Genomic DNA, 13,984 nt, shown 5'->3' on the forward strand with positions numbered 1-13,984 from the left:
TTCGTTTGATGTAAGTTGAAATATGAATTACGTAAATAGTATTTCTGTATTGAGATGTACTATTTTGTATTGTGACTCTTAGATATAAGAGTTTGAATGTTATGTGTTGAATGGGTTACGAATAATTTCAAGCAATCAGTTTTTCTGCTTTGCGGATTTGTCCGACCCACCTCCCCCATACAACAGACAGTTTCGTTTTGTGCCGTATTCAGTGTTCCTTGCAGGTGACTCAGTGCAATCGGCTAGCGCATTGGTCTTGTGCCCATTTCAAGAGGGGAGGAAGGTGAAACTGGTACATACAGTAGCTTGTTTATGTGTGCTTTCGGGGTTGAGAACCTCGTTTGCTGCGCTGTATGTTGCGTTCGACTTATCCGTACATGGTAGAGACATCGCCTTTGCCAGACAGATCCAGTGTTGCCAGTTGTATTAGAATTATGCTACACCAGTTCTGGCTAGATAGTTCTCTTTTAAAAGTATTACTTGCGCGTGTTGTTCTTCTCTTCACTGTCATTAAAAGAAGCCTTTAAAAGCTGTGTTCTCTTGTATCATTACATGCATATTATGTGTGCTTGACAACGGTGATATATGGACATTTAATGACATTTTTAACGCCGCTGATACATGGACGTCTTCAGGATTTTTTCCAGGAAGGAACAAGCAAGATATTTTTCCAAGGGAGGGGGGCAAAATGAGGCAGAATTTCACCAAAATTTTAGAGTTTGAAGTTATCATGTTCCTGCAACGCCCTTGCAATAATTAATATATATTACTGTGACTGAAATGAAATTATATGCCTAAAATATATACTTTTGGATTGACTTTCATTTCCGGGTGGCGTGGCCCCCTCCCTTCCGGACGTCCATGCGAATGGAGAAATCATTCCAACCAGTCTCGGTTAATGGAATTATAAGGTGACTAGATTTGTTATATCAATATACAAGAACAACAAAGAAAAATCCATAATTGTTAATTCTATGCATCATAAGCCACGAGAATCATGGAAAATCTATACTGTAATAATGAATTGAAGGAAACCATGCCGAGTTTTTATTTATAGTCTACCTGTTCAAGTAGGAATGGAAAGGTGCACAAAAAGAATTACAAAAATGTATGTAAAAGAAAACCAAGTATTTCGATCAAGTTATTTCTATGATTGTAATCAACAATGACCAATTGTCCTTTCAACTAAGTATAAGTTTCAATTTGTCTTTCCCGGACTATTACCTTTGCCTTGCCTTTAATCGTATATTTCTCATGATCCGTAATTTTAAACAAATCCTAGATAAGTCGGAAAAAAATAGGACACCGAAACTATGGAAAAGAAATATACTGTGATAGAGAAACAAACACAAAGGAAACACCAATGACATTAACGCGGGTCAAACCAACACCATTTGTCGTTGAGAGCTGAACTCACATCCACGAACTCGCAGAAATATTCCCATGGAATTCGTTATTCATCTGATATTGAATACCCAATGATGCTTTTTGTTATGTAATAGACATTTATGAAGTGAATACATTATTAGAACTTTGCCAGATTTAAGAAAACACACACACACACACACACACACACACACACACACACACACACACACACATACGTAAAAGATATGCATAAGAGGTTGTTCATTTGGAAATGAATTTCCAAGTTGTATTTTTATGCTCTTGTGAATAGATGTAAAGGAAAGTGAAGTATCTTATTGTTAAACAGAATTACAAATGTATATTTGCTTAAGGATTCATTTATCACAATATACACTGCAATTATACATTCAACATACGTTGAAACAATGCCTTTTGTTATGGACTTTTGGTGGATTTAAGACTCAACAATACACTATCGAGAATAGACCTACAGTTTAAATCCTACCTAAAGTGGGATTCGAGCCACTATGTCCCTCCACCGGGTATCGATCCCAGTGCCCCTTTATTACAAGGCAACGTTGTTACCATTATGTTATCGGGGTACAGCGCGCTACTTTTTTTGTCAGTACACATTTATCAATTCTCTCATTATCATCGTCGCGATTAGCCAAAATTCAAAGCTAAGTAATAAATATCAAATCAAATGACATCAGAGAGGAAGGCACGTATTGCTCGCAACCCTGTTTTTCAAAATGAAACCATAAAATTCAGGACATGACCCTATCCAAGTAGATAATATTACATTTTGTGTTTATCACGGTTATTAAGGTTTATACATCTTGTTTCGACTTATCTGCTGACTACACATTGTTCATTACTGAAAACTTGCTTTCAGTTTGCTGTGTACAACGTACTCAATACAAAAAAATATTAATTTTATACGTATACGTTTTCTGGCTTTCTAGACTCAGAAAGTTAAATATAGCAACATTCCATTCGTCGTTTTCCCAAAATTTTTGCAATTTTCTTATAACCATCATGCCTATTTCCAGGTTACTACTTACAAACTTGAAATGTTAGATATGGCAACCAGACATTTTGTAATTTTTGCAGTAGTATACGTATGTAACCATTAAATACCTATTTCAACTTCCTGCCCTTAAAATTGGGAAAAAGAATCAATATGACAACCCTGTATTTCATACTATTTAAATTCCCCTGTTCGGTTGTATACAAACAGCATTCCGACTTTCGACTTTATAACCTTCATAAAAGTAAACCAATTGTGGCAACTTACATTTTTGGTTAAGCCGGTTTTCAACTTTCTAGTGTCAGGATTTTTAAAAAGTTAGATATGAAAACTCTGTAGCTATTTCAAATTAAAACGTTTCCGTATTGGCCGACGGTAACATTAATAAGCATGATTCCGATTTTCAACTTCATACATTCAAAAATCGAAAAGTTAAAAATAGCAACCTGAATTTCCAATTACTTTCAACTTTTCCCTTTCGCCACATTCAAAGTATCATACATAACCAGCGTAAAAGAAAGTTAGATATGGCAATCGTGCACCAGCGAGTTTTGCATGAACACCTGTCTGCCTTTTATCTTCCTCCGTACAAGTTGCTTCGCCTTCCCTCTGCGCGCTCCTAGCCTTTTAGAAGGTCAAATGAATTTTCTGCAGTAGTTTCGCCAGTGTTACTCGAACCAATATTCCGGAATAACTCACTTCTCCCGCGGCGTGGACTGTAACGTCGGGCCGATATGCCGAAGTGCTTAGCCCGAACCAGAAGTTGAACCGAAATGAGTTTCAGTCGCGATCCCTGGTGGCAGGAAATGAGAGAGTGGTTCCATTTTCTCTACTTATAAAACCACAGGTGGCACACCTGCTATTGAAATATATTGTCCCCAGAAGTAGTAGTAAAAGTGATAATGAAAATGTAATAATAATATTAATAATATCGCTCTCTTCACGAAAACAGTCCAGTGAAGATCGAAGCTTCCCCTTGCCTCCTCCACACCCCTGGCCCTCCAGGTTTGCCACACTTCTTCTACGCTTCACTTGACACATTGCGCGTTATGTATGCGGTTGATTGTGCCTTCCCTGGTGTATTGTGTAAGGATTATTCCTTGCTTATTGGCAACACTGTAGGTGAGTGACGTAATCTTTTCTGGACTGTTTCCGTGGCGTTAGCTTTAGTAATAATCAGTTTTATAACATTAACGGGCGATTTTCAAATGCCGTACAAATTCCACAAACAAAATTACTAATGTACTCGGAACCTTTGATCGTTAGTTTTCTGTATACACTCGTATTATCCAACCTCGGAGCGCTCCGGAGTCGCTCCGGAGCGGAGTGGGCAAGTTCTTAGAATATCGCTCCTCGCTCCGGAGCGGAGCGTCACAAGGTAGCGCTCCGCTCCGGAATGGAGTGAACCATTTTCTGAAATTTTGCTCCTCGCTCCGGAGCGGAGCGAGAAATTTTCCGATTACCGCTGCTCCGCTCCGGAGCAGAGCGGGCTAAGACATCGCTCCGCTCCGGAGCGGAGCGAACCATTTCTTGAAATCTCGCTCCTCGCTCCGGAGCGTGGGCAACAGTCGGAGCGTTGATCCGCTCCGCTCCGAAACCCTGATTTAAAGGGAGCCGGTGGAATCTCACCCTGACGTCACCAGATTCCACCAGCTGGAGAAAGTAGCTGAAAGCCTCTCGGACATTCAGCGACAAACGTTTGAAAAACATTCGCGCGCTGGAAGTAAAGAAATATGCGAATCAAAGATTGGTTCGGAAGAATATTGCGAAGAAATAAAAAACAACTTTTTTTAAAAATTATAGTCGGGTCATCTCCGATTACCTAGGTGACCCAGAGTATACGCCGCTGGATGGAAAACAAATGATAAGTGCTCAGGGGAAGCAAACTTCCACAGCCGTACTTATCGTACATGTACCATATAAACATTCACCTTCACCTGTTGCAATATACAAACTACTTGAAACCCCGATACTCATTTTGGGTCACGGTGTATAAGATTTGTGTAATTTGCACCTGTTTGGGTTTTAAATTGTGAACATTTTTCTTTCAGGTTGGGGCAAGGCTTGTGTCCCACGGAGTCAGATTCATTCAACATTCAGAAGTTCCACAATTGGTTCCACAGAGGAGTAGCCCAGTGGTTGGACATTGCCCTGTTCAAGGCCATGCAGAGGATTGAGAAGGCAGTTGAATTAGATCAGTTGGTCCCTGTGGATCCCAGTGTCAAATATAGTTCCTCTGCAGTCGATACTCTTGCCATATTTTATCAGGTATAATTATACATTATTATTCTCATATCTTAATTATCATTTGGCATCATGCTCATATGCAGGTTCCTGCAGTTTTGTTCTTTAGTATTACACATCCGATATCTTAAAGTACAGAGTGCTCAAAAAGTCATGCAACCGAAACTTTAAATGTACATAGCTTTTGTACAAAAAGCGATAGAGATATAAATCTTACACTGGGTATTAACTTCGTCCGTGTGGATATTTCTTAAACATTAAACAAGAAAATCATGCTTTACACGAACGTTCAGTGCGGAAAAAGTTAATAAGGTGTAAAAAGGAATTGTACAAAGCAAAAACAAACATGGATAAAAGACAGCTGTGGAGTTGCTTGCAAAACTTTACGATGTGTATCGATAGTCTCTGTGGGTATTTATCGAAGTGAAAAAAAGAATGACAAATTTTTACGCATTTTGTGCATTACAGACAATTTGTGGAGTTAATAATTGCATATTTATTTATAAAGTTTTTTTAATTTTTTAAAATTTTTATTTAATAAAATGTGTACTGGCGACATTGGTCATGTCAGAGCCAGTACCAGGTGAGCCTGATATCTGGCTATGTTCTTCAACCAATGCACAGATGAAATAAAAGATTTGAAATGTATCATACAAGAAACCTACATATCTTTTTCTATGATGAATATCATCCATATCCAGGCCCGTAGCCAGGGGGCCACCCCCCCCCCCCCGAGAGCCTGCTTCCCACCCCCCACCCCCCACCCCCCGTGAAAAATACAGAACACATTCCTACGTGGAATTCTCTCTAATCTTTACAATTATATCCTGTTACGCTAGCAACATAACAAAGACATTTATTGATTTTGTGATGTATGAAGGTGTGTGGGATTCCCTATAATGTCCTATCAGGATTGGGGGGAAAACATTCCCTTCCAGATTCAGACTTCAGGAAATGATTTCGAAATTTTCAGTTTCTAGAACAGTTGTTACATTTTGAGTAGGTGCCTAATGTATTTGGATGTTTTGCTATAAAGTTTGAACTGCATAATTTTTTGTTTCCCAAGTCTACCTTTTGGTATTAGCGATTTATGTGATAGAGAGAGGGAGTGGTATTTGATATTTGTTACTTAGTGTTACTTTTCTGCCATATCTAGCTAATCATGACAATGAGTGATGATGTGAAATTGATGAAGAGACACTCGCAAACAGTGCTGCAACCACAGGGGGGCAGGGGCATTGTCCCCCCCCCCAATCTTGGATGGAAGTCCAATCTAGGGGGGGGGGCAAACATTGAAGTATAAAGAAACGTGACTAGCAGAATCTAAGAATAGCAGCATAAATGGAATTAGTTTTCAAGTGTTTCTTGCATTTTTCTTCCAGATGGCTAAGGGCACTTGCATGGGGCACAGAGGGGCAATTGCCCCCTCGATTTCTTATTTTATAAAAATAAAAGTAAATTTCGTAAAATTTTCTTGCTCGCTTCGCTTGCTAACTCAATTTCTGCTATTCTTATAGTCCAAGTTCAGAGCCATAGCTAGGGAAGGGGGGAGTCAGCCCTGGGAACCAAAACGATCTAAATGAAAGAAAAATGTTAAAGATAATACCATGGTGCCCTGTTAAATTATTTGCACCCTATTAAATCAATGTTGTTTTCAGTTTGCAAATATTTGGATCTAAAGATTTTTCTGCTCGCTTCGATCCCAATATGTTTCTTTTCTGTAATGCATTCTAAATTACCCAAGAGAGAAGTAAGGCCACATATATACTTCAGATTGTTGCTGCTTAAATGCATGAACAATTCTTTGAGGAAAAGGAGTGCGCACATTTGAGAGACAATTTGGCAGATGAGTTGATCATGTATTGTATTTAAATAATATATATATAGTATATATTAAAGAAACTTTGAATACGTACACAATTTATCATTAACATGTTGCATATGTATTTTCTTATTTTACGTCACTCCATGTTGTATATGTGTAAAATATATGTTGTACATGCAAGTTATAAGTGTCATATGTACAAAAAGAATAATGTTCGTCTTGCATATTCTGTCTTTCAAAAATACAGTTTGTGTGTTTGTTTTCCATTATTAGCTAATATGTAATTGAACGTGTTGGAAAAATATTTCAAATCATTTGTTCAAACACAAATGCTTTAGCACAGACTTCTACACCCTTTTGCATGATTTAAGACTATAATAACATTTTTAATGCTACTATTATTACTACCACTATATTACTATTATTATTATTGGCACGTTTATCCTGGTACTTGACCCTCCTCTCCAGATAAAAAAATTGTGGTTTCGTCTCTGTTCACAAAGAACACTCGTGCCCAGACTCAAACCTGGAACACCTGGCTTCGTAGTGTGTTATGTAACCATCTCACCATGGAGGTCGACTAGTGAAAGATGTAGGACAGCTTACTGGCTCAAATTATTATCAAACACGATGAAAGTGTGATAGTTTTTCACATTTATTATTTCAGTTAGAAAGCGATAAAATTTGTAGTTTGATACGGGTTACACTAAGCATCTTATGGAGTGTAAATATCAATTTCAAATCTTATGAATCATTTCTCTATGCAAGCACATCAAATATGATAAGAACATAAGTGTGTGTTATGTTATCCATTTTATATAGGAGAAGTTAAGTTTTAACCCTGACTGTTTGCATGATATAGTTTCCATAGCATGTTATATATTGCTCTCAGAATAAATGATATTTACAACTGCAAAGCTATCAATAGGATTGCATACATTAAGGACAGAAGATGCCATATTTCGATTGTTTGTAACATCGAAAGAGGAATTAGACTAGCAAATAGTGACTGAGAAAAGTTGCTTGCCTTGATGTCCTGTACACACTGTGAAAGTTGTCGGTGTTATCAGGCGGCACCCTATGAATATAGGTTCAAGAAAATGACAAGTAGAAAAAAGCTGCAGTGAAATAAATACAATTGAAAATCTCTCAAATTATATTATTTTAATTTTCTTATATTTATAATATTACTTTGATACCCGGTAGAAGCACAAGTGGTTCAGATCCCACTTTAAACTGTAGGTCCAGTTCCAATTAGCCTTACTGTGCATAAAGTGGACTTAAAAACAACAACATCAATCAATCAATTATAATATTACATTGTGTCTGTAGCAGATGTCTGTTAAAGTACCTCAGGCACAACCTAAATTTTTGACAAATAATTGTGTCAGCTCTTCTGCTATGGAGTGGATTCTCCTAATTTTATTCATATATCTTGAGCCATTCTGTGACTGGCAGAAATCAGTATTAACATAAAAAAAAAACTGATATTTGGAGTTTGTACACTTCTGCTCAAAAAGTGGTGGTGATAAGCGGCCCAGAGACCTCGTGTCGTGGAAATGGGGTAAGGCTAAGGAGGCCTCTTATATCGTTCGGTTTCGTATCATAGTCATTAAGGAAAGTATTTTTCATAATGTAAAGAGGATACATTATTTCCCTCTAAAACTTGATATGAAATATTAATGATGACATCCAAGAAGTCATTGATCAATCGAGGGATTCCGATTTGTTTGTCGGGTGTCAAACACATGTATTTCAACAACACAATATTTTGCAAAATGGTTAACGTAACCAGAAGGCAAACATTGTAGTGATGCAAGAGACTTTCATTTGAAGCAAATAGAATCCACGGTGGAGTAAGCGACCCATGTTTTAATGTTTTAGCAAGTAGGCCTACAAAAAAATGTGTTACAAATTTTTACACAATTCATCAAAGTGTAGATAATATGAAACCATTATTATTTAATGAATTCGATTTTTCTTGCTTAACACAACACAATGGTATTTGTTGGATTCTCGTTAGATTCCTTTGTGCTTAAAAATCTTGCATACTGGAAACTAGAGGGAAACATTATGAAGCACGATTGTGCTTCCTTAATCAGTCCTGCAGAGAAGCCCAAAGCTGTTGGTACATATTAATCGTCTATTAACGTTATTGACCTGTAAATATAAAGTAGATACAGTCCTGATTAGCCTATTTATGTTAACCTTTATCTTTGTATTCTTCTGTAGTCCGAAAGGTAATTATCGAAATATTATTTGATGTTGCTCGAACTTTTTTTGTTCATTGAGTTTCAAGATATCTATATCATCCCTTTCCTGTTACTTATCACTTGGAGGAAGGGGGCAAGTGCCCCTCTGTACCCTGCTATATCTGCCAATGCAACATAATATATTAAAAATTTGCCCCCACTAGGATTGACTTCACCCCCCCCCCCCCCACTACTAAGAATTCCTGGCTACGGGCCTGTCCATATCAGTGTAATGTACTGTTGCAACATGTGGGGAAAGAGGAAACAAAGCATAACAGAATGGAAACTTCATGAACTTATGTTTTGCAGCACTTGTAAAATTTTAAAATCGCCTTTCTGCATAGAGCCATGCATTGTCTTTATTTTATTTTTCAAAAAATAATCTTTCCAGCCATTTTCCCTTTCTTTCACTTTAAACAATATAAAAACATGATGTGAATACACTTGCCAGTTTGTGGCAGAGATGATGTAATGAAACTCGATGTTGCAAGAATAGTTTGATGTTGAAGGTCTACCAATCAGCTTGTCATGGGGTAGCAATCATCACTGTTATCTGTTAACACTTTTAAGAGTTTTCAAGTTCAACAATTTGTTAAACATTACAGCATTTTAATAAACAAGAGTTAGTTATTTAAAGCATTCTGTTCTCTTTCAGATTAAGATATTTTGGAAGCAGCTCTCATGGCCTGATGTAGAAGGATCTTATACCTTTGTAGCAAAAATCACTGACGTAAGTATGTTATTTTCATAACAAAATGGCGATTCATAATATTAGCTATTTGCTCTTTACCAATCCCTCCCCACACCCACTAATATCATTGCAGTTGGCTGAAATGTACTAAGAATACAAAGAATGTACTATAAACTAGGAATTTGTCTGATTATGGTCTTATTGTTCACTTATGCTGTAAATTTCTGTATATCTTTACATTACTTAAACAAATAATGCATTGTTTCAGTAGCTTTTTAAATATTTTTTTCATGTTGTAATAGTGTAGACTCATGTTCTTTTTCTTACTGTTTTAGGACATTTGTCGCTGTTGTGTGTTCTATGCTGACCAAATGAGCAAAAGAGTAGATGGTTTAGGAGAAAGTGGACCACAGAGGAAATTTGAAGTTACGCATGAGGTATTGTTGGTCATTTGATTTATTTGAAACGTTAGAATTGTACTAGACACTTGAAATATAGAGTTGTCATGTAAAGTAACTCAGTTAATGTAAGAGTGGTTCTGGACTTGAGTCTATAACAGATATTTCAGTCTTTAGTCAGTGCTTGATCAGTGTTAATAAAATTTAAAATTTCCATATCTGTCCATTCCTAAAATAGACAATGTAATATATGGAAGAAACTAGAACTAACATAACATTGTGTGAGAAACAGAGGAACATAATTCCGCTTTATCAAAGTTACAGGAGAGACGAAATAATGTCTTCTTAGGAATAGGTTTTGACTCCCGAAAAGAGTCTGTAAGCTGGTAATAACACGACTCAACCTTTCTGCTAAGGATTAGAAGTGGATGTATGTTGATCTGATTCCAAGCAGAACTTTCAGAGGAGAGACATTTTGGGAATTATGTTCCCCTGGTTCTCATGTGACTATAAATATCAAGATGAGTATTTACTATGTCTGTGTTCCTTGTTCTAATTTGTAACCTATTAATTTCAAATAATTAAAAAAGAGTTGCAGCAAATCTCAATATTCCAACTGTGTTTACAATGCTGCATCATGTTATCTATTAAATTGTTCCATAGTGTCACTAGTATATCTTAGTTTTATTGTAGGTGATTGAGTAATAAAGTACAGAGGAATCCCGATTTTACATTTTCTTGCATTTTAGTTTTTACAGCTTGGTTCCCTGAAAAACATAATACCAAGGTTGCACTGTATGCCTTGATAGGTTGCTTATATTAGGATATAAGATATTTAGATATAATAGATTTATCAGTTAAAATCAACGCAAAGCACATAAACAGCACAAAGTTCCGTTGGTGCAATTTAACCACGTCCACTTCGTTGTCACTCAACCTGCCCTGATGATGATGATTCAGAGATTGAATCGAAAGCTTGGGAAAACTTTGTGTTTTTTATCATGCTGTTTGTGTGTTCTGGGTTGATTTTTAACACAAGTTTTTTGTTTTACTGTCAGCTTTATTAGTGTTGGATGATATCCTGTGGTCATGTTTGTTTGAAGAGCTGCATGAAAAAAAAAAAAAGTAGGTAATATATATTACAATTCACATTTAACAATACACCTTCAGAAAATAGGATATGGTTTTAAGATGCAGAATAATGGTGGTGAAAGTAAGGTAGACCTCCGTAATTGAAGAATGTACTGAAAACATAAAATACATTAATATGATCATAGTAAATTATGGTATTGAGTTTATTTTTTATTAATATTTTATCCTAATACTGTATTTCTTCCTTTCTTTATACAGTGGTGTCTTGCCATTAACAACATCGATTATGTGGAACAGTCCATACAACCCTTTATTAATGAACTTGGGATGGAAGAAATTATAACAGCACTTTCAGACTACAGGAGTCCTTCTGCAGCAGAACACTGCAGGCAAACCCTGCAGCTAGTAATAGATAATGCTGTAGAAACTGTAGGGAATAAGATCCTAGAACTTCTAGAAATTGTGGCTGAGAAGGTATTTTTTTTTCCTTTGTAGAAATAATTCTGAAGAGATTCTAATAGAGGTTTGTCTTCTGTATATATATAGTAAATAATCCTGTAGTTTGTAGAAATTTCAGTATGGCTAGATCAAGACTCGAACCCGGGTCTCTGGCATACTGTTCCATTGCTCTGCCAACTGAGCTAGCAAGCCAGCCCTGGCTTTGCCTGATTTTTTGCTGTTGCTTCGAGTCCTGGTCAAGCTTGAATTTTTCGCTGAGATTTCTACATAGTACATCTCCTGTGTGTGCCAAATGATAAAGTAACACTGTATTCATTTGGTATGTTATTTAAAATGTCAATTTAGACTGAAGATCTAAAGCAGGGCCATAAAATGAAGAAGAGTAAGTAGGAAAACATATTAATGAAAGAAATGGTATTTTTTGATCAAACAAAATGACATTCAATCATGTGTGATTTTTTTTTTTCAACTCATTTGAATTTAATACAGGGTGTTTCCGTGACCTTGAATCAAACTGTCAGGGTGGATGGAGACTGACCAAAGTACCAATATGAGAAAAGGGTGTACTGCCTGGCAGTAACTGCTGGTGATTGGGTGCCGAGCCGAGTGATTATTTGAGGGGATAGAGTTACAAGTGGTACAGTTAGGATCAAAGAATTTAGAGTTTACAATGTACCCCCTACCACTGAATATGTCTTAATATTTGTAGCATGAAAATCAATAAAACATAATTTATTTATTAAGTAAAATATGGCTTTACATATACAGGGTGATTCCCTCACTAGAGGCCCCAAACGTTTGTCTATAAAACTGCCATTTACTTAGTTTGTATTGAAAATTTGTATGCACATACCTTGAACAATGTAAAATGGGATCTGCTCGTATCTGATGCTGAAAATGGCCCCCTTCCACATGCAAGCACTTTTGTACACGTCTATCCAAATTCTGGAATACTTTTCTTAAAGTGGCGTCTGTAATGGCTTCAATCTCTTGATACCCTTTGGAGGCACTGGCACAGTGGTTCGGATCCCACTTTAAACTGTAGGTCTAGTCCCAATTAGCCTTACTGTGCATAAAGTGGACTTAAAACAACAAATCAATCAATCAATCAATCTCTTGACATATAGCTTCTTTCAGAGCAGCGATTGTGCGGGGTTTATTTCTGTATACTTTTCCCTTCAATAAGCCCCAAAGAAAGAAGTTGGGTGGGGTGTATTGGGAGATCTTGGTGGCCAAAGATTTTTTTATATAATTCGGTCTCCAAAAAAAACTTTTAATTTCTCTCATCCTGACATTTGAAGTGTGTCATGTTCTTGTTGTTGAAGTGTGACATGTTCTTGTTGGAAATATCCATCAGTTAGTTCATCTGTTAACTGATTGACAAACTCGGTGAATATTCCCAGGTAGACTTCAGTGTTAACTGTTTGTTAAAAAAAAAATAGGGCCTATAATTCGCCTATGAGACAATCCACGCCACACTCCAATTTTCTGAGAATGCAAAGGCTGTTCATGTATTTACGAGGATTTTCTTCTGCCCATATACCCATTTTTGAGAGTTTATATAGCCACTCAGATGAAACCATGCTTCATTCGTAAACCAAGCGAGGTCTAAAATCCCAGGATTCCGAGTAAGAAAATGTTGAAACCATGAACAGACCCCCACATGTTTTTCATGGTCTGTCAGTTGCAATTCTTGAACACATGACCTGCGGTAAGCATGTAGTTTTGTTTTTTTGGCAGCTTTTTGACACGTAAAGATATATATATTGGTTGAATTATTGGTAATCCACAAATCCACGTGGAATATGGGACAGATTAGTTTCTTGGGTAAGTCTTCACAATGATTTTTGATGGTGATGCCAGTAATCGCTCATTTACATCTTGTTTTGTCTCTTCAGTCATTTTCCGGCCTCCTGAATGCTCCGTGACAAGACTTCCCGTTATCTCTAACTTTCTTACTAATTTCTGGATACAACACTTTGAAGGTACATGTCTCACACGAAATTCGGTCTGTAATGCCCTTTGACATGCTTTAAATGAACCAGTTTGCCACTATTTAGAAACGAGGAACACGCACTCTTCGATTGTGTACATTGTAATCCCTATACATTCAAGCCAACACTACCAAGATGCATTGTCACGGAACACAACAAATGAAGGTCGCTGGAAGAGTCCAAACCTATTGCGAGGGATTAGATCCCGTTTTACATTGTTCAAGGTATGTGCATACAAAATTTCAAGACAAACTAAGTAAATGGCAGTTTTATAGACAAAAGTTTGAGGCCTCTAGCGAGGGAATCACAAGATACATGTATCAAATTAGATTCGAACAGGTGGGCTCTCAGATTCATTGGTACTTAGTAATTCTTCTTTTTCCAGATGACACCAGCTATTCATAGGTTTCTACTGGAAGGAGCAGAAGTTCTAAACCTTGGCAATAACAGTATTGATAGGCTAATGAAGTATTTGGATGACAATCTCATCACTCTCCACTCTGACCTCAATGCAGAGAACTTTGACAGGATACTGTCCATCATTTGGGAAAATTTGTCACACGTCATGTACGAATTGGTGGAAAGCAACTTGGAGGTAAATATTACTTTATAGGCAAATGGAGAGTGGTGG

At 36.9% G+C, this 13,984-nt stretch overlaps 1 protein-coding gene across 6 annotated transcripts in view; it reads left to right on the forward strand.

Annotated features, from left to right (window-relative positions):
• Positions 1 to 13,984, forward strand: part of stac (C2 and C2B_Munc13-like domain-containing protein staccato) — a 248,855-nt gene that overhangs the window by 220,849 nt on the left and 14,022 nt on the right. For all 6 annotated transcript variants that reach the window (XM_083134650.1, XM_083134651.1, XM_083134647.1 and 3 more), the window contains 5 exons: positions 4,450 to 4,666; positions 9,375 to 9,449; positions 9,746 to 9,847; positions 11,159 to 11,374; positions 13,739 to 13,948. In XM_083134650.1, the coding sequence (XP_082990776.1) occupies positions 4,450 to 4,666; positions 9,375 to 9,449; positions 9,746 to 9,847; positions 11,159 to 11,374; positions 13,739 to 13,948 (820 nt within the window). The remainder of the gene's footprint in view (positions 1 to 4,449; positions 4,667 to 9,374; positions 9,450 to 9,745; positions 9,848 to 11,158; positions 11,375 to 13,738; positions 13,949 to 13,984) is intronic.

Source organism: Lepisma saccharinum, chromosome 1, assembly GCF_977018435.1.
Source record: "Lepisma saccharinum chromosome 1, izLepSacc3.1, whole genome shotgun sequence".
Taxonomy (NCBI): domain Eukaryota; kingdom Metazoa; phylum Arthropoda; class Insecta; order Zygentoma; family Lepismatidae; genus Lepisma; species Lepisma saccharinum.